Source organism: Dromiciops gliroides, chromosome 1 (genome assembly GCF_019393635.1).
Source record: "Dromiciops gliroides isolate mDroGli1 chromosome 1, mDroGli1.pri, whole genome shotgun sequence".
Taxonomy (NCBI): domain Eukaryota; kingdom Metazoa; phylum Chordata; class Mammalia; order Microbiotheria; family Microbiotheriidae; genus Dromiciops; species Dromiciops gliroides.
The window spans coordinates 9566126-9592506 of NC_057861.1; the positions used below are offsets into that span (position 1 = coordinate 9566126).

The 26381-nt window shown below is 44.4% G+C and overlaps 1 protein-coding gene across 9 annotated transcripts in view; it reads right to left on the bottom strand.

Moving 5' to 3' along the window:
* The window catches only part of MTMR3 (myotubularin related protein 3), a 167883-nt gene that overhangs the window by 64936 nt on the left and 76566 nt on the right, over positions 1-26381 (bottom strand). For 8 of the 9 annotated variants that reach the window (XM_043979590.1, XM_043979574.1, XM_043979618.1 and 5 more), the window contains exons 2-5: positions 24365-24431; positions 8141-8223; positions 1651-1740; positions 227-343 (exon numbers count right to left, since the gene is read on the bottom strand). In XM_043979590.1, the coding sequence (XP_043835525.1) occupies positions 227-343; positions 1651-1740; positions 8141-8143 (210 nt within the window). In that variant the 5' untranslated portion in view covers positions 8144-8223; positions 24365-24431. The remainder of the gene's footprint in view (positions 1-226; positions 344-1650; positions 1741-8140; positions 8224-24364; positions 24432-26381) is intronic. The other variant, XM_043979583.1, reaches the window with a different exon arrangement.

The window sequence follows — 26381 nt, forward strand, 5'->3', positions numbered from 1 at the left end:
CGCATGCACGCAAGCACGCACGCCCACATATACCATCTACAGCCACGGTGACAAAGCACCTCAGCGAACAAGGCCCTAGCAGCCAAGCCTACGCTCTTGTCTGTTGGTGGGTCACCGAGTAACTGAATACTCTGAACCACTCCAGGAAGGAGCAGAAGGCACTTTTATCCCCAAGCCCACAAGCTGCTGTCCAAGATCATCCCTGAAATCTCCCCTGATCACTTACATTAACGAGTGACTCCGTGCACTTGATGTGCAGCCTGTAATTGGACAATGCAATGACGGCATCCTCAGCCCGGCCCACGAACTCTGTGCTCTCACCATGAAGTTCCAGGAAAGGAACCTTCAAAATAGAAGAAGAAATCTTTCAAAGTTCAGAAGCAACCATGCCAGTTCTTCAAAGCTGATACCTACAGTGTAACCCATTTGTTCAAATAGCCATCACTGTAAAATATATTTTACTTGGTTTTAAGTTTAAAGTTGAGGTCTGACACATAGGTTCAAACATTGATTAAAAGCCTGCAGAAGCTGGGGTAAGGCCCCATCTCTTTTTTAATCACCTGAACTATATATTTATGACCTCTGAGATCCCTTCAAATTCTGAAATTCTTTGATGGGATAAAAAAAAAAATAGAGCTATCAGATGCAGGTGGGTCACTCCACTCTGAATTCTTGGGATGTCACCATGCCAAAAAGGGGAAGTGCTACTAAGCCTTAGAAGCTGGAGAAAAAACCAGAGAGGGCACTCACTCGAGGACAATGACGACACAGCCATTGCCACACTGCTGAAGTTTTGGGAAGCACTTTCTGCTTCCTCTGAAGCAAGTGGTCTAAGTATCATTTCCCCCCCTTTTAATAGATGGGGTAATTAATATGCATTAAGGCTCAGGGAGGTTAATGGACGTCCCCATGGTCCCAAAGCAAGCGGATGCCAAAGCCTGGACTGAATTTGGGCCCAGCCCACTTCTTATGACACTAGGCTGCCTTTAAGTAAACATTTACCAAGTGCCATCAGGGTGACAAGAGACACAGAGATGAATGAGACACAATTGCTGCCCTCAGGGAACTTGACAGGCCCATGTCTTAAGAGATGTCTCAAGGGCTGTGGGTATTCCCAGGAGGGCAAGATCAGGGAAGGTTTCCTGGAGAAGGGGATACCTGAACAAGGCCACGAAGAACTCCCACAGAGAGTGATCTGGGGGTGGGGGGGTCTGAGGGATACCACCTTTCAGGAAGAAGGACCTTATGATCCAAAGCAATGGAAATGACCCGTTTTGGTCGAGTGTAGGACGTGTGATGGGGAAGTAATGCAAAACAAGCCTTGGAAAGTAGGCTGGGAGCACACGACAGAAAGTCCTGACTGCCAGTCCAGAGTTTGGACTTTATGTGGCAGGCTGTGGAAAGGAAGGAAAGGGTAGACAGGTAACATAACTGGAGCTCAGACTGTGGCGTACAGGACAAACAGAAAGGGAGAGACTACCGAGGCAGGGAGGCTAATTAGGAGGTAGGGGAGCCTTCAACTAGAGGAGTGGGGATCGAATGGAGAAGGCAGGTATGAGTGAGTCCCATCCAAAAGCTTGGCGACCTAGTTAGCAACCACACAACTACGAATGGGTCAAAAAGGACAAAAGTGACCTAGTCATTCATTACCTGAAGATTCTCATCCTCTCGAATCAATTGCTTCCTGGGAAAGATTTGATTGGCCTGGATGCATTCAAGGCTGTGCTGTGTCTCTTCATCCTGGAAAACCCCAAATCTCTGAATAATGTTGATGCTGCTCTTATTCACCCACAACAGGGACAATCACAGATTCCAGGGACCCGTGAAAAGGGTCACTGGGCACTGGAGACCATCTGAATTAAGAGACCTCCTAAAAGTGTCCCAATCTACATGGGTCACAATCAGAGACAGCAAATGCTTCAACACCAAATGTATGGCAAAAAAAGGATATTAGGAATGGTTCAACCAAACCACATTTTAATGAAGTTGCTGGTGTAGACTTTTGGGGAAATCATTTATTTTAATTTGTATAAAGGAGGCATCTTTCACTCTTGGTCATCATTCTAGCCAAAAGGACATTTAGTTTATTAGAAAACTAATCCAGAAATCAAGATACCAGCTGCTTACCAAGTAACTTTCAAAAGCCAGAGAAAGTCACACAAACACAAAAAATACAACTGTTGGATATTGGGAAACATGTAAGTTACATTATGTTTCGGCAGTTAAGCATACCTCCTCAAAGAAAAAGGTTTTGGGTTGGGGTTTTTTTTGTTGTTGTTGTTTTTTTTTAGTGAGGCAATTGGGATTAAGTGACTTGCCCAGGGTCACACAGCTAGTAAGTGTTAAGCGTCTGAGGCCGGATTTCAACTCAGGTACTCCTGACTCCAGGGCCGGTGCTCTATCCACTCCACCCCCTAGCTGCCCCGAGAAAGGTTTTTAACCAATCAAAATAGACAGTCATGTATAGTTTGGAAGATTAACCCTAATACCAACTTTGACCATAAAATTCCAATGATATAAGTCACCACTGTAATCAGACCCCAAATAGAAATTAAAGCCAATGTGCCATCTATGTTAATGTCGAATTAGGTTATGAAGTGATCTAGTGAATATCCACTAGGGTTACAATCAATCTAATATATATAGTTTGGAGGATCCCAAAGAAAGCTAGAAAGGCAAATCACCAAATCGTACATTTCTTCCCTCCCTGCCCCCTCCAACGAGGAACCAGAGCTAAGACCAGCCTTGTATTCCTGTGTCCAGTCTCACTGACTTCTCCCACTGTTGACCAGAGAAGGGAAAAGACGAGCCAGTGAGCTTCAGATGGAGAGAGTGCAGAAGAAGCTGTGCATCTGGCATCACAAGACTGAAAGTCAAGTTGCAAATCTGATCCCTTTTGCTTGTGCAACAATACCAAGAGTTACTTCCCTTCCCTGAGCCTCAGTTTCCCCATCTGAAAAATATCTCACAGGTGAGTCCCCTGTAAGCTGCCATGGATCTACATGGACCTGTGGGCTCATCCATTTGGTGGGGTGTTGTCCATGTCCTCTCCCAAGAACACCGTAGATAGCATACCTCACAGCCTTCGCGTTTCTCCTGACTTCATAAGGTACCAGTGGGGACCCCTGGCCTCACCACAGAACTAGCCAATCTTCTCTTCCTGGCCTACATTTCCCCGATGACAGCCATCTTTGATTCTTATTCTTCCTTAGAGTTAACACATGGTTCTATGGTACAGCCTCCTCCCACCCAGTCTGCACCTCTCCCTCTTTCTCTGGGAGAGGCTTTTCACTTCTTCAGAGACTGTCAGATCCCAAGCCTTGACACCATTCAGCAGCATCAGGAAAATGTTGATCTCTCGGTTTTCAGGAGATGCTAAATAAACTGGTCATAGTGCTTGCTGCTGAATTTAAAAGCCCACGTATAAAGCTGAAGAATGGCATGCTTCCCACTTAAATCGCTGTCCCTCTTTAAAAACAAAGATCAAAAGGTGATTTTTGTTATTCTTTTCAAAGCTCTCCAAAAGGAAATTCCTAAGGACATAGCTGAACAGTGCAGAATTATGAGACTTTTCCAAGACTGTGAAGTGACAGAAAGAGAGCTGGTGCTCACCCATTCCTCCAAAAGGGCATCAAAAGGGGGAAGCCCACACCTTCTCAGTGTGACCCTGCCTCACAGCACCTCAAGGCTAGGAGAGACATTCAAGAAGATCTCGTTGAACCCTGTTCATTTTGGAGGGAGGAATGAGACTGACTCAAAGTCATGTGATGGCTTGGCAGCAGCCCTGGGGCTCTCTGTACCACTTCAAGCTGCCTCCTCCCACTTTTAGAGAGAAGTGCTACAGAGCTTCCTCCCTAGGGATGCCCTGACCTGACTGTCCCCGAGGCACATGGCCAGGAATGCTGACCTTTAAATGGCTGAGAGCAGAAACGAGGCAGGAGGTTACAAATGAAAGAGGCCATTTATCCACACACCCTAACTGGTGCTATCATTCACCTGGGCGATGACCAAGTGCAATGGATGTAACCCAAGTTACAGTGACTGTGAGTGGGGCGATGCCCTAACATAAAAGAAAGGACAGAGCCCGGAGGGAAAAGAATAGTGCCAGCAGCCACTGACGATAAGCAACTGCGGAGGGGCCTCTGCTCCCCTGAGAAAGTGGGTCCCTCTGAGATCAATTACTGAGGCAATTGTTTTTTAATTTGATAAAGGGACCGTAGACTGTGAACTCCCTGAGGGCAGGGACTGTCTGTGCCTTTTTGGGGATCCTCAGGGCTTAGCATAGTGCCTGGCACACAGCAGGTGCTTAATAAATGTTTATTATATACGGACTTATTGCTCCTTGAACACAGGAACAGGATGAGGGAAGGGGTAAGGAATCACTCGTGGAACAGTGATGTTTCTAAGCAGGGAAGGATTAGCTGACAGCCAATGTGATGACCGGACCTTGGGTGGACCCTCACATGCAGCTTCACTGCCCCAGCCTGGAGGGCTCAAAAGCAGAATGCTGCAGGCCTTGGGGGCCTGGAAGAGAAGAGGTAGCTGGAGATTTCCCCCAGGGTGCTGATTGGTGACATCTGGACGACCAGGCCAGGTCGCAGAGCAGGGCTCTCCTGTTCTCCCTCTCTTCTCTGAGCTCAGGGAGTCTCCCGCTAGGCCCTGCCACCTTGTGCATCAGGTAACTGGCAGGTGTGCAACGCCTTTGGCTCAGATGAAAAGCAGAAGCCTTGGGAGCTGCCTTTTCTTTGGGAGAGCTGGGGAGCTTAGAGGGGGAAGGGCTGGGTCCTAGCTCTACCAGTCCCCACAGTCGCTGTAGCATCTGGGACAAGTGGTCTCTGCTCCCCCTGCTTCAGGAGAAGATCCCTCTAGAGCTGCCCTGCACCTAGGAATGTGTGAGCTTTCACTGTGGGCTGTGCAGACACCATCTCGAACACAGAAGGAGCTTAATCAATGCTTAGGGTGATTTTATGTTAGAAAAACCCTTGCAGCTTCAACCTTTGAGAGATTCACGTCACATTTTAGCTCCTCTAAAGCCAATCGCAGTAATCACCATCTTCATCCTACCTCTAAAGAAATAACTTGTTTCCAAAGACCAGGTAAAACAGTAGAAGAACAATCGCATGTATTACAAATGCAATGAAAGCATTTGTCCAGCACATTGGAAAACAGAGAGAAAAGGGAGGATGGGACACCAGGGACATCAACACCACCACCACCACCCATTCAAAGAACAGATTAAGGCCCGTCTGGCTGATTTCATCATGTGGATGCCACTGCAAACCTTGGAGGGAAGAAAAGGGCAGGGATTTTCCCAGGTAAATCCCTACCACGTTATCCAAACTGCAGTAATAGCTGGGATCTTGGGACTGCTTTCCCCAAAATATGTTTTGCACGGTTGCACATGTAGAACTATCTCAAACTGCTTGTCAGCTCGGGGTGGGGGTGGGGGGAGAATTTGGAACTCAGAATTTTAAAAAACTAATGTGAAACATTGTTTTTCCATGTAACTGGAGGTGGGAGGGATGCTTCCATCCTTTCACTCGCTCGAACCTCCAATGACTCTGCGAGGTGCTGAGGGCCTTCTTCATCCCATTTTACATTTCTGGACACTGGAGGGGATCAGTGTCCGAGGACATGCTGGAAATGTCAAGGGGACCCAGGGCTCTCCACCTCCAAGTTCCTCACTCTTACCCTGACACCCTGAACAAGTGGGACTGAAGGTGCACATTGGACCTGCGCCCCTCTACCAGCAAGCCAGCAAGAAGAGTGAAGAGCCAGCCTTGACTGAACTTACACAGAGATGTGCATTTATTATCAATCTCCCCACCTCACTGCTATCAGAGAACCACAGCATGTGAGAGCTAAAGGGGACTCTTAGAGGTCAGTTGGTCCAACCTATTCATTTACAGATGAAAACACAGAGTTCAAGAGGAAGGGAAATGACTTTCCCTAGGTCTCATAACTAGTTAGTGGTAGAGCTGGGCCTGGGGAGGTGGTGACTTCTTGGGGCTCTATCATTGATGGCATACTCTTCAGACTATCTGGTAAGATGGAAGATGAGCTGGTAAATACAAGACAGCCTCAGTGTTGGGGTTCAGATTCTAGCTCTGTTACTTATTAGCTATGTAATCACAGACCCTCTGAAAACCTCAGTTTTCTCATCTGTGAAATGGGAACAGCAATAGGAATAGTATTCCTATCAAGAGCAACTGTGAATAATGAAGCACTACAAAAGCAGGAGGTACGATTAGGACGTGGCAGGCGCTTCTATCTGAAAGTGCTGGACAGAACAGCAGGCATGCAAGAGAGTCAGGAGGAGGCCACATGGGCATATGGGACCGAGCACTAGTCCCACTTTGACTCAGACTAGCTGGGTGACTGGGAGCAAAGAGCTTCGAAGTTCTAGTGGACAGGGTCTGCCTAAGGACACCCATGCCATTGTTAGAGCACTTCCAGGTTTGCAAACGTGATCTCACGGGATCCTCACAACCTCCCTGGGAGAGAGGAGCTGTGCTAGCCTCCCCACTTTACAGCTGAGAAAACAGAGGCACTTGGAGGTGAAGTGAGCGTCTGTGAGGCCCGATCTGGGCCCACGTCCTCCTGACTCCAGGCCTCATGCTCTGTGCACTGTGGAGGCCCTGCCTCCAAAAACAGTACTCAAGTGACTTCGAAGGGGCCTCTGCTCTGCTCCTCCCAGTGGCCAGCTCCCCAAAAAACCAGTCAAGTTCAGACTGAGGGGACAGAACACAGAGCCCTAAATGCCACAGGCCCTCCCTGGAAGGAGTGCTCATGCCCTGGCATCACCTCTAGAGCCTCCACAAGGCAGTCTCTCCCTTCCGGGAATCCCGCACCCCCTCAAAGCTGTTGTATCAGCTCATCACGCATACTGGAGATGAGCCTATGCCCAGAGCAGTTGTCAAGAACCTTCCCTCCTCCCCTACTCCACTGAAGTAACAATCTAAAAACACATTTGTCCTCGTGTCCCTAACGAAGCTTGAAATGAACCTGGCTCCTCCAGCTCCTTCTTCATGCACCAGAATGAAGCTGCCCAGCTCCGATAATAACGTGGGGCCCTGGGAGCTGGGAGCGGGGCCATCCCTGGAGAGCACCTGGTCTCCAGCCTTCTACCACTCTGCCTCTAGTAGGCCTTGAGCTCTCAGCATTACCCCAGAAGGGCGTCTCTACACTTCTCCGGTAAAGACTGGAGAAGATTTTCAGAGTTGGGAGAAGGGGAAAAGAGAGAACAAATGAATGGACAATCCCATGTGAAGTGTTCTGTGTGCCGAGCACTGTACCCCAGACTGGGGACATGGGTACAAAGGCAAAGAAAGGCCTCGCCCGGAAGGGCATGTATCATGCCAGAGAGGAGACTAGAGAGAGACAATGGCCCGGGCAGGGGTACTTCAATCGTGGGGAAAGGGGAGAAAGGAGGAGTGGAGTGGGCAGCACCAGACTTCGAGTGTGCTGGCGAGGCTTGGCTGGAGAGAAGAGGAGAATGCCCGTGTGTATGAAAGGGGAAGATGAAGGGTCATTTCCTTCAAGAAAGGAAGGGATCCACATAGGAATCATGAATTCTTCCTACACACCTACGGACAAAGAAAAAACAAAGCTCACCCTTCACTCCCATAGAGCTTTCCTCACCACGAAGCCTCAAGGTCGCCCCTAGGCTCTAGTCTAAGCAACTAGTTTGATCATTTACCATGATAAACAGAGCTAGCATTTCCATATCATCTGAAGGGCTACTAAATGCTTCACAAATCTTATCTCACTTGACCCCCACAACAACCCTGGGAGGGAAGTGCTAATTATTATCTCCACTGTACAGAGGAGGATACTGAGGCTGAAAGGGGTTCAGTGCTGGTAAAGGAGCCCAGTAAACCTGGGTGACGCCCCCAGACCAGCAGCTCTGAAGGCTCTGGGCATCCACTGGACCACAGACTCTGACCAGAAAGCCAATGACTCTTTCCAGAGAAGGAAGCTTACTTCTTTCTGCCTCTAAACCCTATACTCCTGAGAAGAGGCCAGAGAGAATTAAGTGATTTTCTTGACAAGACAGCTTCATTTCGACGCTAGGGTTCAGCTGAATGATGAGACTACATCTGAGTCCAACATTTTTTCCTTGGTGACTCCTTCTACTTACCATGACAGGAAGCCCAGGTTGGGAGGAGGATCCTCGTCCTAGCTCAGCAGATGGCAAGGTTCTTCTTCCTGTTACGGTGAAATCTAGAGGAAAAAATGGGGAAAAAATGTCACTGTTTTTTTAAATTGATATCCCACTTCAAGTGTATGGATTTAGTGAGCTAACCAAAACCAGCCAGAAAAGTATCAGCTATCTACAGTGGGCTAATTCTCACCCTATTCATATTGTTATGGGCCTGGGTACCTCAGAGGTTTTCTGGGGTAAATCAAAGAACCTTCTCCTTGAGAAACTAAACCAAAGGACAGACACACCTAAAGAGATAAGTGGCACTGGACTGAGACTGAGTTGGCTCCAGGACCACCACCCCTTCATTCCAGTCTCCCCGACTCCTGGGAAGATAAAATTAGGTGTGGCTGCTGCCTTTGTGGTATGAGGGGGAGAGAGATGGCTTGTAAGATCCTGAGCTGCCCCATACCCAACTTCCCCCAGTCACCACCAGTGGGGGATGGTCCTCTCCTAATAAGGGAACTTTCCACAGTCAGATGATCACCATATTGGACCACCACCATCACTCCTCTATAAAAGTATCTGCCTGTCTCCTGCTCAAGGAGAAAGGTATCTCAGAGTCGAGTTCTGTCCCATGCCTTTCTCCCCATGAGAAAAAGTCCAAGGACTTCTCTCTTGGTTTCCTTTCCCTAGCACCTAAATAAACTATTATTTTATTCTAACTGGATTTGTGTGCAAGAGGGTGTAACTCTTTAAAGAGGAATTCCTAAGAACCCCTATCCCAAACCCCCTCCATTTCCCCATAACAATATGTAAACCCAGTCATTTCCTTTTTAAAATCCCATTGGTCTTAACCTATTTCTGAGCAAACAGTTTTAAGAGTCTTGGCCTCCATTGAGGAGTTCAAATCAGTCTGATTAGGGTGAAACTAGATTCTCTTCTGGACAGAAAAGATTGTTTCATGGTTCACTTCATAAACCAAGAGATAGCCATAAAAACAGGAACTGGCAAAGCAAAAGCCTTGGACATAAAATGAGCAGGTTTTATTCATACTCAAAAAGATTCCCTACAGCTCATGAATGATTAGCTGACACTGGAAAATATTAGGCATTCCTCATTTAAAGGCAGAGGATAATGTATCTGGAGAAATGTCCTCAATTTAAAAAGTGCATCATGATCGACCCTCAAGCCTACACATTTTTCTTACATATTAAGAGACATAAGCTATTATGCATCTCACCAAATCAAACCAATATAGTTTTCTGGACCAACCCTGTGTCAGGAACTGTGGAAAATACAGAGAATTTGAGGAGAATTCCATTCAGCTAACTCCCAGCTATTCACTGAGAGTTCATTCCAAGCCTCATCCTCACGTCCTTTTAGGCACAGACAGATACAAAGATGACACCACTGAGGAGTACACGCTAAGCATACTGAGGTATGGACAACGAATGGACAGCAGTTAGAGAGACAATGGTCATCATTGGCTAGGGGAGTCAGAAGACCTCCCAGAGGACAGCTGAGAAGGACAAAACAGCACCTCTGGGCATTCAAGGCCAGAGCAAGGGGATGAGCAAAGCACAGACAAAGAATGGGGTAGGGAAGCTGAGGGGAACAAGGAGTTCAGTCTGCCTAGAATGAAGGTGAGATAATAAGGATAAGGCTGGAAAAATAGACTGGGATCAGAGAGTGGAAGCTTGGAATACCGGGCTACAAAGGTGGAATTCCCAGGCATGGTCTAGGCCCGAGCTTCTTAAATTGTGGGTCTCCACCCCATACAGGCTCATGTAATTGAATGTGGAGGTCGCAAAAAATCTGACAACAGTAAAAGGTTATAAGAATAATTTAAAAAAAAACAGTAAAAGGTTATATGTAACTGTTTCATATACCTATATACCTGGGGTCAAGTAAAAATTTCTTGGGCAAAAAGCGGTCACAAGTAGAAAAAGTTTAAGACACCCTGGTGGTGGATAGAGTGTTAAGCCTAGAATCAGGAAGACCCGACTTCAAATCTGACCTCAGACACTTCCTAGCTCTGAGATCCTGAGAAAGTCACTTCACCACTGTTTGCCTTAATCCACTGGAGAAGAAAATGGCAAACCATTCTACTATCTCTGCCAAGAAAAACCCATGGACAGATATGGTCCACAGGGCCATAAAGAGTCACACACTACTGAACCTTACTCTGAGTAGAGTTCCTAAGTTTTCAAAGCTGTTTATCTTAATATTTTCGTTAACGTATATGTCTCCTGGTTCTATTTACTTCATTCTTTATCAGTTCATATAAATCTTCACAGGTTTCTCTAAAACCATCGCCATCATCATTTCTTTTCTTTTCCTTTTTTTTTTTTTGCAGGGCAGTGGGGGTTAAGTGACTTGCCCAGGGTCACGCAGCTAGTAAGTGTCAAGTGTCTGAGGGCAGATTTGAACTCAGGTCCTCCTGAATCCAGGGCCAGTGCTCTATCCACTACGCCACCCAGCTGCCCCCTCCTTCATCATTTCTTAAGGCACAGCAGTATTCCAGCACGTTCACAGACCACGACTTGTTTAGCCACTGACCAACTGATGAGTGCCCCCTCACAATTTCTAATTCGTTGCCACCACAAAAAGACCTACTATAAACACATACACACATACACACATATACAAAGACATAGACTTTCTACAGGGGTCCATTTCCTCTTTTCCCGGTCTCTCTGAGGTATAGGCCTGGTAGTGTTATCTTACTAAATATTCATTACTGTCTGGACCAAGTGAACACTGCCTTCAAGTGGAAGGTTGAGATTTGATGAGATTGAGTCAATGAAGCATTCAGCAAAAACTAAAAAATTCTTTTAAAAGACAACAATGTAGGGGCGGCTAGGTGGCACAGTGGATAGAGCACCGGCCCTGGAGTCAGGAGTACCTGAGTTCAAATCCGGCCTCAGACACTTAACACTTACTAGCTGTGTGACCCTGGGCAAGTCACTTAACCCCAATTGCCTCACAAACAAAACAAAAAAAAAGTAATAAAGATCACTTAAAAAAAAAAAAAAAAAAAAAAAAAAAAAAAAAAAAGACAACAATGTAGAATGAATTCATGAAAGCAGCTCTCCAACCCCCACCCCCACCCCCACCCCCGTTCCCTAGAATCACCTCACAGGCTTGTCTTCCTACCAACCCTCATGGAGGCACAGGCTAGCAGACGACAAGATTCAAGGGCAGCATTCTCTGGCCTACCATGAGGAAGAAGCAATCACCTCCATTCTGCAAGTAAACGCCTACTCTAGTTATACAACCCTGTGAGGTATGTAACAGAATTATCATTATCGCCATTTTACAGATGACAATGCCAAGGCTCTGAAAAGTCAGTGACTCTCCAATGTGTGAAGCAAGATTCAAACTCCAAACTCAAGTTCAGAATTCTTTCTACTACACCGCACTGCCACTCAACTGGAAGAAGTACAAATAGACAATTTCACAATGAATATGAGTGCATGCGATGTGTGTGTGTGTGTGTGTGTGTGTGTGTAATTAAGTAATTCTGGACAACAATTTTTCAGCACATATTTCGGTGATCTCATTTCAGGGATACACTTTATATTCCCGATATGTGCAAGACACGACCTGACCATGCTCCCCTGGGCCTCTTGGCTCCATATTGCCTCCAGGATGCGACCTAAAACCCTCTGTTGGACTGGCCTCCTCCTCCTCCTTTTCCAGTCTTCTTACACCTTACTCTAAACATTTACAGCACATGAATGGAATGGAATATGACTGAGCTGTAAGAAATGATATGTGGGATGAATACAAAGAAGTAGAGAAAAGTCTTTATCAACTTTTACAGAACAAAGTCTCTGAGCCAAGGAAACAATCTACACAGTGACTACAACAATGTAAATGAGAAGAACCACGAGCAAGAATCAGCAGTGAAAGTAGCAAAATTATAAAGCTGACGAATGAATTGAATAAAGAGACAGAAGAGGACACCGCAGCCATCACCTTGTGGAGGTGGGAGGCTCACAGATGTTGCACACTGAACATGTTTTCAGACTTTCTCAACACACTGATCGGCTGTGTTGAGTTTTTACTCTTCTTTCTCTTTTCTGGTCTTTGATGATGAATTCTGGGAGGGGGAGGGACCCTGCAGTAAACTCTGAGGCTACAAAAAACAAAAGACGTTAATAAAAACTTATTTTAACAAAAGGAAAAGGTGCAGGAAATGGAATTCTCCAAACAAATAAGAGTTGCTGGGGTTGAAAAATACATCAGCCAGAGGCTAAGAGGATGGATGACAAGCTTTGGGCAGGAGTTGGTGAAGATGCTCCTATTATTGCCTAGATCCTTCAAAGACCCTTGAACGTGTGGCTGGTGCAGCCATCGTCAGACAGGACCCTGATGGCCTCTGGCAGCTCATCCTCAGCAGCTCCTGCGGCCAACATCCTTACAATAATATTCCTCTTATCGCAGTAATTCCCTCCTGGGTTGACTTCTCTAACCATGTCTTTCTTCCCAGCTAAAGAAATGCTTGTCTGAGTACAACAACTGGGACATACAGGCTTCCGGCAGACAGACGCCGGATGAGGCAGTAGCCCCTTGGGCATCTCATCTGATAATACATTTATTTCAGGTGCGCCCTGCAGAAAGCCTCTGTTCTGCAAGAACAATGGAGAGGCCTTTTGCTTTCTGAGCCTCCTTGTCACTGTGAACTGGGTGCCTGTCTTGCCAGATATGCTGTTCTTCCCCCAAAGCCTCCTCTCTCCTGGCGCTTCCTCAGAGCATGGCCCCATGGCTGCCCCCTCCAGGCCCAGGGGAGCCCCGCCACTGGCACAGCTTACAAGGTGTCTGGGAGGCTCAGAGATCCCTGTGATAGGCTGGGTTTTCTGTTCCTTTTCCCCTTTCCCTTGCCCTCCCCTCCACCCTCCAATGAGAAGACAGGTTCCTGTGGCATAGTGTCCTCATTTCTACAGTTGCAATTCAAAGGGCCCCTAGGAGCCACCCCTCCCCAAAGGCAGGACAGAAGGAAGGAAAATCTGAGGCTGCCCATGTTTCTCTCCCCTATCCCTGGTTCCCCCCATGCTGACTCACTGTGAGTGACTTTGGGCAAGTTACCAAACCTCTTTGTGCCTTAGTTTCCCCATCTGGAAAAAATGGGGCCTACTCTTGCCAGCAAGTTAGCAGGGACTACATGCTTTGTGGGCTGGGGAAGGGGCCGCTGGCCCCAACCCTAGCCGGAGTCTCACTCTCCGGGCCCTTTGTTAGCCTGGTTAGTTGTTTTGGGGGAGAGCTCTGTGTCTGTTCCATGTCCTGTGTCTTCTTGTGTGTGAGCCCTCCCAGCCCACGCAGACATCTCAATGATGTGTCGAGCACTTAACCCCTCAGCAGCAGGCAGCCCGCTCTGCCTCAGAAAGGCTGCAGTGGAGAGGGGAGTTCCAGGCTGGCCACATGGGTGCAGACCCTGCCCAGCAGTGGGAAGGGGGTGCCAGGGGAGGAGTCTTGTGTTTTTATATTTATTTTTAATGAAATAAAGCTCTGAAAGGAGTAGAATCCCAGGGGTCAGGGAGGGGGAGGAACTGGGGGGCGGTGTCTGTCCCGCCTCTGTCCCCCCCACCCCCCCACCCCGGTGGCATCTCCCTCACCTCCCTTCCTAGGAAAGTTCTGTTTCTTGGTGATTGGGGGTTTTATTCCCTCCTTTTCAAAGCAATATTCTGTGGACTCTGCAAAGTTGTATCATACTCAAGCTTCCTGTCCATGGTCAGTCGGCAGATGATGATCCCAGGTTTATATGACAGTAGAAGAGTGAGGACAGGGCCTAAAGGTGGCCCTGTGGGCCCTGGCCTGGGCAGGGCTGCGGACTGGGCACCGCCGGGACCTGGGACCTGGGCCCAGCCCCAGGGTCAGGGCCCCACATCTGGCTCTGAGCTGCTTGTTCCAGCGTTAGTGAAATGACATGCTGAAGAGAAGGCCGATTGTAAAGAAACAATAAAATGTAAAATTCACAAAAAAATTTGTATAAAGACCTATTTTTGTACTACATCAGAACTATTTCTGCACGTCTGCAATAAAATTTCCTAATGTAGAACCAAAAAAAAAAAAAAAAGAATGATGGAGAGGGTGGATAAAGCACGGGCCCTGGATTCAGGAGGACCTGAGTTCAAATCTGGCCTCAGACACTTGACACTTACTAGCTGTGTGACCCTGGGCAAGTCACTTAACCCCAATTGCCTCGGGGGGGGGGGGGAAGAATGATGGAGAGGCCTGAGTCTGCACCCAGGAAAGTAACTCAATAAACATCTGATCAAGCTGTAAGGGAGAAGAGGCTCTGGGCTGGGCATGGCAGCCCTCTGCCCAGCATCTCATCAGCCAGGAAGAGCTCAAGGGAGCCCCTTAAGCACTCAGAGGACACTAATCCCACCATGGCTCAACTCCCAAGGCAATCATGAGGATATAAAGCATTTCGTAAATTATAAAGCGATTAACAAATGGCAACTATAAGCATAACAAACATAGGGGAAATAGGAAATCTGGTCTGTGGACAAAACAACAAAGTTAGAGGCCCCAAATCTTATGGAAGCAGCAGGTTTCAAGTGACCTTAGGGGAATTTTTAGAAGTACCCAAGTCTCAAGAAGGCCTGAATGCACCCCCCCCTCTCATTATACTCTTTAACAATCACTAAACTGACCTCTGGCTTCCTCTCCCCTGGCCTCTAGTACATCTTGCTAGCTGGGTAACTAACTGGCACTACAATTGTAAGTCTTTTTATTATTATTATTATTATTATTATTATTATTATTAGCAGAGATGAAGAACAATTGGCCACCAATTATCTTTCCAATTCATTCATTCAGGCCCATCCTTGCTGAACATTAAAGCACGGCTACAAATCCAACAAACACCAGAACAAACAATTCCCATTCTCCAAACAACTGGATAGGTTCACCGTGTTTTATGTCTTCTGCAATTAATTGGGTCACACAAACTTCTTGTTCAGTAGTCTGAGTTGTGTCTGACTCTTTGTGACCCCATTTGGAATTTTCTTGGCAAAGATACTAGAATGGTTTGACATTTCCTTCTCAGCTCATTTTACAGATGAGAAAACTGAGACAAACAGGGTTAAGTGACTTGCTCAAGGTTACACGGCTAGTAAGTGTCTCAGGAAGTCTCAGGTCTATCTAACTCTTAAGCCCCTACTCTCTCCACTGTACCACCCAGCTGCCCCTCAAAGAAACTAAATATGGGCACATTTTAGGTTAAAAACAAAATCTTAAAGGTTTCTGTCAATAAAAGATATTAATCACAAAAGACCCTTGATATCCATGGGTAACAACAACATTTGGCAAACTGAAAAGGTTACCGCTTCCCACTGGCAGAGATAAAGCCAATACCCAGAACTTGCTGCCAAAGTGGCTGCCTGAACAAAGGCTGGCAGTCAGTCCTGATTCACTAAGCACTTACTTGTGCTAAAGGTCTGGGAATACAAAGAAAGGCAAAAGACAGCCCCTGCCTTCAAAAAGCTCACAATCTAACAGGTGAGAAAACATTCAAACAACTCTGCACAAACAAGGGAGAGACTGGATAAATTAGAAATAACCAAGAGAGGGAGAAAGCCCTAGCATCAAGGAGGATGGGAAAGGCATCCTGGGTAAGGGGAGGGGTTTAATTGGGATTTGAGGAAAGCCAGTAGGTGGAGATAAGGAGAGAAGGGGGTATATCCAAAGAAAATGTCCCAAGTTAGAGGGAGAGTCTTATGCATGGAATGACAAGGAGGTAAGCACCAGTGGCCTGCAGCTATTCCTGCAAGAACCTAAAGTGTGCACCAGACTAAACAATGAACAAAAAGGCCCACGAGAAACCAAAGTGTGTGAATTCTCTCCTTCAAGAAATGCAGGAAAAGTCCATCATAAATTCACAGGCAATCGGAAAGGCAGGGGCCAATGGAAGCCAATAAGCCAACAGACACAGACTGCTAAGAGGTACAGATGAAACAGCAGGTCTCCAAAATGGCCCCACGAGGTCATACATCCAAGGAGGCACCTTGGAACTAAGGAATGCAGAGCAGCAGCTCAGACCCCCAGCGGCTCTGAGGGAAATTCTGAATTTTAAAAAGAAATTTATATTGTGTATCCTGCAGGCAATCAATGTTGAGACCACTAGATAGTCAACCAATAGAGAGAGAGATACTCCCAGCCCCATACCTTTTCTTACTCTAACAATTTCAAATGAAATACAGTAGTTGCTAAACTTCTTCATGATCTTTGGCCCAGGGATCACAGTGTGGAAAATATTTTCCAAGAAAGTAAAAAACATGAAAGGTTTCCTATATATCAAAGTATTTTTAGTGGTATTTTTCTATAGTTGTGAAAGCTGCAAACAAAGTGGGTGCCTATTGACTAGGAGATAGTTAGACAAGCAGCGGTATAGGAATGTAATAGAACAGCATTACAGGATTATGGGATCACAGACCAAATTGAAAGAGACCTTAGAGGTCATCTAGGCTAACCCTTCATTTTACAAATGAGGAACTAAAGGCCAAGAGAAGGTCATAACTAATGACAGTCTGAAGTGTGATGTGAACAGTTTTCCTGGCTCAAAATCCAATGATTTATTCATTATGCTAAGCTTGACTGCACTGTAAAAAGAGGAAAGAGGGAGGAAGAAGGGGAGAGATGACTCGTACTGCTGCTGTTGCTACTGCTATTGCGATTACAATTACAATTACTATTATAATTACTATTACTATCACAATCACGATGGATGTCCCTATCCCTTTCACCATCACTCTTCCTCCAAAACCATTTGGGACTGGCTAAGAAAAAGAGATAAATCAGTAGAACTAATAGGTGCACAATATAGAGAAGCAAATAAACCTACCAACCTAGTGTGTGATAATTTTTTTGGTTTTTTGGTTTTTGGTGGGGCAATGGGGGTTAAGTGACTTGCCCAGGGTCACACAGCTAGTAAGTGTCAAGTGTCTGAGGCTGGATTTGAACTCAGGTCCTCCTGAATCCAGGGCCGGTGCTCTATCCAGAGCACCACCTAGCTGCCCGTGATAATTTTTTTTTAAAGTACAGAGTAGTTTTTGTTACTATTCCATAGAAACTAATGCAGCTTAAAGGGGGAAAAAACCTATGCTAGCAAGTTTCTCTGATAAAGATCTCAAAACCAAGATACACAAGAAACACATTCAACTTTATATGGATATATGCTATTTCCCAATATACACATGGTCAAAGAGTATGAGTGGTTTTCAAACAAAGAAATACAAGGTAAATTTTTTTGAAATGCCACAAGTCACTAATAATTAGAAGACTACAAATTAAAACAATTTTGTCTAAGTTCCCACTACATCTATCAGATTGGCAAAACTGTGAAAAGGCTGAATGGAGGATGAACTGGAGTGGGAAGAGACTTGAGGCAGCAGACCTAGTCGAAGGCTACTGCAATGGTCCAGGTGGGAAGGCCTGCACCAGTGTGTGGGCAGTGGCAGCAAAGAGAAGGAGGTACATTCAAGAAATCTGAAATTGCAGGTGTGGAAGAGAGAGGAAGATGGGAAAATGAGATCTGAGAGTCATCCGCACAGAAAAGCTTATGAGATCATCCAGTAAAACAGTATGGAAGAATAAGAGTGTCCAGGACAGACGCTGGGGACAGCCAAGATCAGCAGCATGACTGGAAGATCCAACAAGGGAGACAGAGAAGGGGTAGTCAGACAAGAGGGAGGACAACCAGGAGAGAACAGTGTCCCCAAAACTCTGGGGAGAACGGTTTCAGCTGAATGAAAAGACTGGGAACCAGACTGCAAAGATTTAGGAAGAGAGTTTGAGAGCAAAGGGAAGACACCAAATGTGAATGACCGTCTTAAGGAGTTTAGCCATAAACAAGTAAGAGAGATATAGGAGAGCCAGAGAGAATGGAGGGGTGACCTAAATCGGGATTTTCTGAGGATAGGAGAGACATGGGAATGTCTGTAGCCAGTAGAGAAGAAGCTAGGAGACAGAGAGAAGTTGAGGACTAGTGGATTAGGGATGACAGAGGGAGCAGTCTGCTGGAGGAGACAGGCTGAACCGGATCATTTGTGCCTTGGCAAGGAGAAGGGTCACCTCTTCCTGTGAGACAGGGTGAAGGTGGAGGCAGTAACAGAGGCACATGAGTGATGTGACATGAGAGGCTGGGGAGAAGAAGGGGCTCTTGGTCAATGGTCTCCATTTCTTCAGTGAAAAAAGAGGCCAAGGACTCATCAGAGAAGCAGGAGGGAGAACTACGAGAGGCCTGAGTTTCGATGAAGAGGTCTGGAAGAGTGCCTGTGGCCAGTGGAAGGCATAAGAGGATTCTCTTCTAGTGGTGAGAGCCCAGCTGAGACATGCAATGTCAATGTGTAGTGGACCCTGTCAACATGGTTTTGTGATTCTTCTCCAGCTTCATCTGGCAGCCCATGTATTGGAGTGAACGCTGTAGAAAGTGAGTGTGATCCAAGTCTGGGGTTTAGCACAATGCCTGGCACACATTACGCACTTAATAAATGCTTGCTGATTGATAGACAGGTAAGATATTAGACAACACAGTGAGGATTGTAAACAACCAGCATGGAATCCCCAAGTATAGGTTGTACCAGACTCACCTTGTTTCCTTTTTGGACAGATGTGCTAGGTGAGAGATTCAGAGAATGCTATTTTAGCCAAGTATCTGATTATGCCTCTCTTATGTTTTGGTGGGAAGCTGGAGATAATCATGTTCTTCGTCTTTGTGTGTCCTAAATCCCTCTGGCTGCAATCTGCTGAAGCCCATGGACCCCCTTCTCAGAACATGTGTTGTCTACATTCATGACTAAAGAATGCTAAATTTCACTTAGAGGTCAATAAAAATAAAATGTCGTTTCCCCCTCCAAGCTCATGTACTTCTTGCAATCTACCCACAGACCAAAATGCTCACGGCACCACTTTTCTGGAGTAGCAAAGGAGAAACTATGTAGATGCCCATTAACTAGGGAATAGTTAAAGACATGGCAAGACACGAGTACAATATAATATCATTACTATATTACATTATATACACATGCATAATATTATCTATTCTATTGCATGTAATATACACAATATTATTACAATATCATTCTAAGGAATGATGGCTCTGAAGAAGACAGAAAGGAATGGGAAGACTTAGGGAAGTGGAGCTATGACAACACGAAAGAGGACAACACGAGCAGCCCCCACATGAGCACGTGAAACTGAATGCTATCCAAGTATAAACTTGACCCCAAAGCAGAGACAGCAGAATGGGTCACCTCTCCCTCTGGAAGAAGTAGGGGACAAGGGGTGTAGAATATTGTGGATAATGTCAGACCTGGCTGAGACACGAGTTAATTTTCCTGATTTGTATTTTACCTCTTTCTTTTAAAAAGAATGGTTCTTAAAAAAAAAAAGAAAGAAAGAAAGAATGACTCTTTGAAAAGGGGGAAATAGAAACATTCTTAGAAATGAAGATAATGTTAAGAGAAAAGATATCAATAAGCATTAAAAAAGAAAAGAAAAAATATCTCTTCCATTGTTTAAAGAAAGGAACTCCAACCTGAATTGTAATATTTATTCATTATAAAAACCATTTCTTTTAAGTATTCCAGAACCATGGGCAAGGTTCAGTGAATCAATGAAACCTGTAAAATCAATTCTTCTTCCACAAAATCAGCAGGATATTATCTCAAAACTGCAACAGATGACAAAAATTGAATTTAGGCCTTTTTAGGCCCCAAAATATTGATCTATGAGACTAGGGGGTGGCTGACTGAGGAAAGGAGAAATTCAAGTGCTAAAGACAGAACAAGGATTAATTAACCTCCACAACATGGAAAAAGTACTGACATAATCATCAGACTTCAGTTTCTTGTTCTATTGTGAAAAGATAACTATTGAATAGCTAAGAATGACACAAATACAAATGCTACTGTCATGTGTATGTGGCACTCTGATCAAAGTCAATATGGAAAACATTACTTTTCAAACAAAAACCATTGGGAGCAAATTACTTATGTTTACAAAAGAATTATCTGTTTTACATATGATTTCATCATAAGATTGTAATTAAAATAGGATCCAAACTCCACATTTTTTGAAAGAATTTATTAAGGGCCCTCTATGTGCAAGGTTTTATGGGGAATGCAAAGGAAGGATAACACCATCATCCCTGTCACAGAACTTAAACTGTGTTAGAGACAGCATGGCCCAATAGAGGGCTACACAAATCTTCAGGAGACCAGAGATTGAGTCTCACCTTACATATTTACTAATGGTGTAAGCACATGTATGTCAATGAAACTTTCAGAACCCCAGTTTTCCCCCCTCTCTAGGTCACTTTGAGGAAAACCTTAAAATGCTATCTAAATGTGAGTTATTATTGCATTGTGTAAGGGAATCTGAAGAGGAGGACACTGATTAAGCTCACTAGAACCATCAAAAATCACACGTGTCCAGAAAATGGAGGCAAATAAATAATGGAAGATGATGAACAAGCTATGAGCCAAAGGCAGTAAAGAAAACAAACAGTAACCAAATTGGTTTGGGGGGAGGGGAAGGGTCAGTGAAGGCACAACCCTTTTGCATGGAGTGGATGGACTGCTGCACCCTCCTTATTCTGCTTCTGTCTTCTCATTCAAGAAAAAGAAAAAAGAAAAAAAAATGGACCCAGAAAGGACCAAAATGTCTGGAAAGAATGGGGGAGCCCTGAGCCACCACAATCAGTTCAAGTCACATGACCCAGATGAAGTGATTGTTTGGTCATCGTCAGTGATCTATGAAAGACCAGGGAGAACAGGGGAAGGGACTGAGATGCTGAAAAAGGGAGAAGAGAAAGGAGTCGTCACCCTGAGAGCCAGGGATAATGACTGACACAGGCAAAGTTACAGAAAGGTGGTTCTTCACCACGCAGCCTGGCAAAACCTCTCCAGGCCTCCTCCTCAGAATGTCTGCTGCCCACATCCAGAACTGAAGGAAATGCCCAATTTCAGTTCAAAGCGAGTGGAAATGAAGATGCCCCTGTTTTCCCTCCCAAGTTCCCAAGTTCTCAGACCCCAGGTTAGGGAGCCATGTTCTGGAATGTATTTTTGAAGGAATGAATAGAAGAGTTAACGTCTGAAAAAGGGAGCAGAAATCAGTTATACGGAGCAAATACAGTTCTGTCAAGAACAGGCCATGGCAGGTAGAAGTAAATTGGAGGAGATGCAGGAAGCACTGCCGTGAGCTCCCCACCAAAATTCCTCTAAAAAAGGCCCAGGAAATGCACCAAACTGAATCCTGATGGGGAAACCCAAGAAAAAGCCAAGCCAGGTTGGCAAGCATAAAGAGAAAGGCCACACTGGGAACATGGTCTGGCTGGGAATGGTCATGTCTTACGGTCAAGAGGAGTCCTAGACCCATACACATCAGGGAGGGAAAAGGTGCCACCTGGCAGCTTTGTCAGCCACTCCCCACTTCCAGGACACTTACATCCAGGGCAGAAGGAGGAGGGGACCTGTGCCTAGGGGAGGCACACCAAGCATCAGCCACAGATCATACAGAGAGAAGAGCACATTCAGACCCCCATGTGCAGAGCAAGGTTCCAGTGCTAGCTTCTAGCCCCGTCTGGAGTCGGGATCCCAGACCAGAGGGAAGCCCGTAGTGCCATAATTCCAAACCAGGAGAACTCTATTGTTGCTCAGACCCAAAATCAAGTCAAGAAGTTGTGGGCCTGGGAGAGAGGTGGGAGAAGGGTGGGAGATGAGGGGTGGCAGCCCCAAGTAGAGACAGCGATCACACTGTGCCCTATGTCAGACTACTTGGGGAACTCTGAGAGTTTACAAATATCCCAAGCTGAGCTGTCACTGAGATCCTGGAATAACATGATACTCAGTACCCCAAGAAAAAAAGCAATAAAATGAGCCCAGAATTTCCCTCCAAATGTACACAGAGCCCAGACCTAACATCTGAAGTCAGGAAATAGACTGGAAGAATAAGTAAAAGAAAAAAAAAGAATCCCACCATAAAAGGCTATTATGGTAACAGGAATGCTCTAAATGCAAACTCAGAAGAGAATGACTCTAAAACTTCTTCAAGCAAAGCTTTAAAGAAAAGCACAGCCTAAACACAAGTTCTGCTAGAATTCCAGGAAGAGACAAAACAAAGGTTTTTTGAAAAGTTTTTAAATGTTTTTCTTGCGTTGTCAATGCCGCCCCCCCCACCTTGGGTGGTATTTTTGTTCAATTTTTAAAAACCCACAAATCATGACAATAGTCATTTACCAACAGCAAAGTGATAAAAGGAGATGCAGAGGCAATTTTAGAAAGAAGAAATACTAATTAGCAACTATGTGAAAGAATGATCCAAATCCAAAAAGAAAATAGTTTTAAAAAATCATGCCCATCATGTTGGCAAAGATGACAAGAAACAGAAATAATCAACATTAAGAGAGGCTGACAGAGGACAGACTTACTAATGGACTGCTGGTAAGACACTGAATTAATGCAATAATTCTAGTAAGCCCCTTAGAATAATGCTGGAAAAGCGACTAAGCTGCATATATCTATTGACCCAGAAATAATATTTTGATTAGACATATGCTCTAACAAGGTTATAAGCAGAGGGAAAGATCCTATAGAGACAAAAATGTTCAAAGCAGCACAGAACTGGGTACCCATCAATTAAGAATGGCTGAACAAATTAAGACATATGAAGGTTAACAGAATATTATATTCTCTGAAATATGAATAATTCAGAAACACTGGGAAGACTTAGATGAATAGATGCAAAATGAAACATGCAAGACGTATGTAATCACCATCATAATGTAAAAGAAAACAAGAGGGGGCGGCTAGGTGGCGCAGTGGATAAAGCACCAGCCCTGGATTCAGGAGTACCTGAGTTCAAATCTGGCCTTAGACACTTGACACTTACTAGCTGTGTGACCCTGGGCAAGTCATTTAACCCCCATTGCCCCGCAAAAAAAAAGAAAAAAAAGAAAACAAGAGTGAGGGACATCGGGCCTTTTTTTGCCTTTCTCAGCATCTCGGCACAGTGCCTGTCACACTGTCGGCATTTAACAGATGCTAGCTAACTGGCCAAGGATACAAAGAAAAGGTGAGGAGGTAGTGAACGGTCCCTCACCAGAGAGCTTCCTCAAAGGCTGGAAGCCTTGTTGGGAATGAGGTGGGAAGGATTCCTGTTCAGGTACGGGCTGGACTCATGACCACACTGAGAGTCTGCGATCATCCTTCAAAGTATTATCGTCATAGGCACATGAAGAAAAGCCTGAGCCAGGACAGGCTTGGAGTCAGGCCTGCAGGATCACAGGATCCTGGATCTAGAAAACATCTCATCCAACTTCATATGACACAGGTTAAAGAATGGGGGATTGCCCAAGGTCACACAGGCAGTAAATACACATGTGAGCAGCCTTTGAACCCTGGTCTCAGGACTCCAAACCCAGTGTTCTTTCCACTTGCCTCCCTCTGCCAGGTCAAGCTGCCTAACCATTCAGCGCCCCAGGCAATTGTCCAGATGCCTGTCTGTATCCACGAAGGGCACTTCTACCTTGGGGACTGACTTTCCTACAGGTCCGAAACAAAAACTGAAAGTGAGCAAAATTATGCAACAAAATTCTAAAGGTCAAGTAGGACTCAAATGAAGAGAGATGAGAAGATACCCCCAACTCATCTCTTCGAAGAGGGGAGAGAGCCACAGGTGTGACACATCACAAGTTTTCAGGCTTTTCATTATATTGATCAATTGTGCCGATTTTTTCCCCTCCTCTTTTTCTTTTCTTTTTTTTTTGGGGGGGGGGGGGAGTCGTGAAAAACACTGTTTGTAATATGGTATATAACATATATACAGATATATATAGCTATATGCTGCTATGTACAAATATATATGGGATTCTAGAGAAAACTTATGATGTAAAAATCAAAAGACATCAATAAAAACTTTTAAAAGTATATATGTAGGGGCAGCTAGGTGGCGCAGTAGATAAAGCACCAGCCCTGGAGTCAGGAGTACCTGAGTTCAAATCTGACCTCAGACACTTAACACTTACTAGCTGTGTGACCCTGGGCAAGTCACTTAACCCCAATTGCCTCATTAAAAAAAAAAGTATATATGTAAATAACAAAAAGTGTACATTCCCCTAATTAACGAGTTTACTAATTATTCTTCCCTGCTTTTGACATGGTTGTTTAATCAACACAACAGAGGAAAGTAGAAAATGGAATGCAGACTTACCAAATGTAGATTCTTTGTCAATAATTTTTCAAAGAATTTTTTCCGCTAATACAGTTCACATTGAAACCTACAAAAGAAAATACATATTTGTAAAATATAAACATCTTAAAAGTCAAGACTAAACCATTTTGAATGCCTCTAACAGTATGTTGTCTACTATAGACTGAGAAATTAGCCTAATAATGCTAATTTTTAAGTATTCATAACATGCCAGCATATCATAATGATGATGATGACGACGATGACAATGGTAATAATAATAAAAATAATAAGTCAGCTAGTGGTTTCAAGAATGTTTCTTTGTCCTGGAATAAACATTGCTAAGCATCAATACAATCTTCAGAAACTGGAACTATAGGTTCACAGAATATTAAAATTAGGAGAGACCTTAGAGGTTATTTAGTACAACCACATTCATTCAACTAAAGTAGAAACTGAAGCCCAGAGAGAGGAAGGGGAAGGCCTACGGTATTAACAGCTTTCTAAGAACCCCAAAACAAAGCCTGTTAAAGTACCTGTCTCAATAGAGAACAGCATAGAAAGTCACATTTTCTGTCCTTTCATGTGTACATGAATATTTACTTTTTAAAAATTTTAATAAACATTTTTATTTAAAGTTTTCAATTCCAAATTCTATCTGCCCTTCCCTCCCTCCACCTTCCTCTCCTTGAGGAGGTAAGCAATCAGATATAGGTTATATATGTGTTATAATTATGTAAAACATTACCAGATTAGTCATTTTGCATAAGAAAACCGGAAAAAAAAATGAAAGGAAGAAAGTGAAAATAGCCTGCTTCAGTCTGTTTTCAATCAATATCAGTTCTTTCTTTGGAGGTGGATAGTATGCTTCATCACTAGTCCTTTGGGATTGTCTTAGATCACTGTGTTGATGAGAATAGTTAAACCATTCACAATTCTTCATCAAACAATATTGCTATCACTGCACAATGTTCTCCCGATTCTGCTCACTTACACTATACATCAGTTCATATAAATCTTCCCAGGTTTTTCTGAAATCATCCTGCTCATGATTTCTTATAGCACAGTAATATACCATTATAATCATATACCACAGCTTGTTCAGCCATTCTCCAATTGACGGGCATTCCTTTGATTTCCAATTCCTAGCCACCCCAAAAAAGAGATGCGATAAATATTTTTATATAAATACATCTTTTTCTCTTTTGGGGGATGTCTTTGGGATATAAACCTAGGATCATAGCTGACAATCTTGGCCTGCTCAGTTTAAGGAGTTATATGTACACAGTTTGATTTTACTAAGGGACCTAGCCTTTTATATTTAAAAGATTCAGGAATTCTTTTTTTTTGGGGGGTGGGGGGGAGAAGAGAAGATGAGGGTTAAGTGACTTGCCCAGGGTCACACAGCTAGTGTCAAGTGTCTGAGGCTGGATTTGAACTCAGGTCCTCCTAAATCCAGGGCCAGTGCTTTATCCACTGAGCCAGGAATTCTTGCATCAAGTATGCTCACATTTGACTTTTCCAGGGTCAAAAGAACTTATCAGCTTCCTTCTTTTGGGATGATTTCTCTTCCAATTCAGAGATAGACAGTTCCTTCCACTGGGCCAGACAACAAGAAAGAGCATGTTGAAATATCTTTAGTCCCATGAAACAAGCAGGTATAAAGGGTATATTAAAACCTTAAAATTAAAGAGGCAGCCAAACCGACAGGACATTTATTCCCATAATTAGGGAATTAATTCTTTTGTAGCTAAATGTAACAAATGGAAACGTGTCCCCTCCCTCCTTTCTAACTCCCTTCTTAGGTTTAAGAAAAAAGACACTGATACACAATTAGTGCAGTTGTCATCAGGGCAACCGTTTTTTAAATCACTTTGGAATTACAATGGAATTACAATATCCTCTGACCCAGAAACTCCATTTTGAGGCATCCTAAGGAAGTACAAGACAGAAAATTCCTAGAGATACAACAATAATTATCGCAGTATTCGTTGTGGTAGCCAAGAACTGGAAACAAAGCTGATATTCGTCAAAAGAA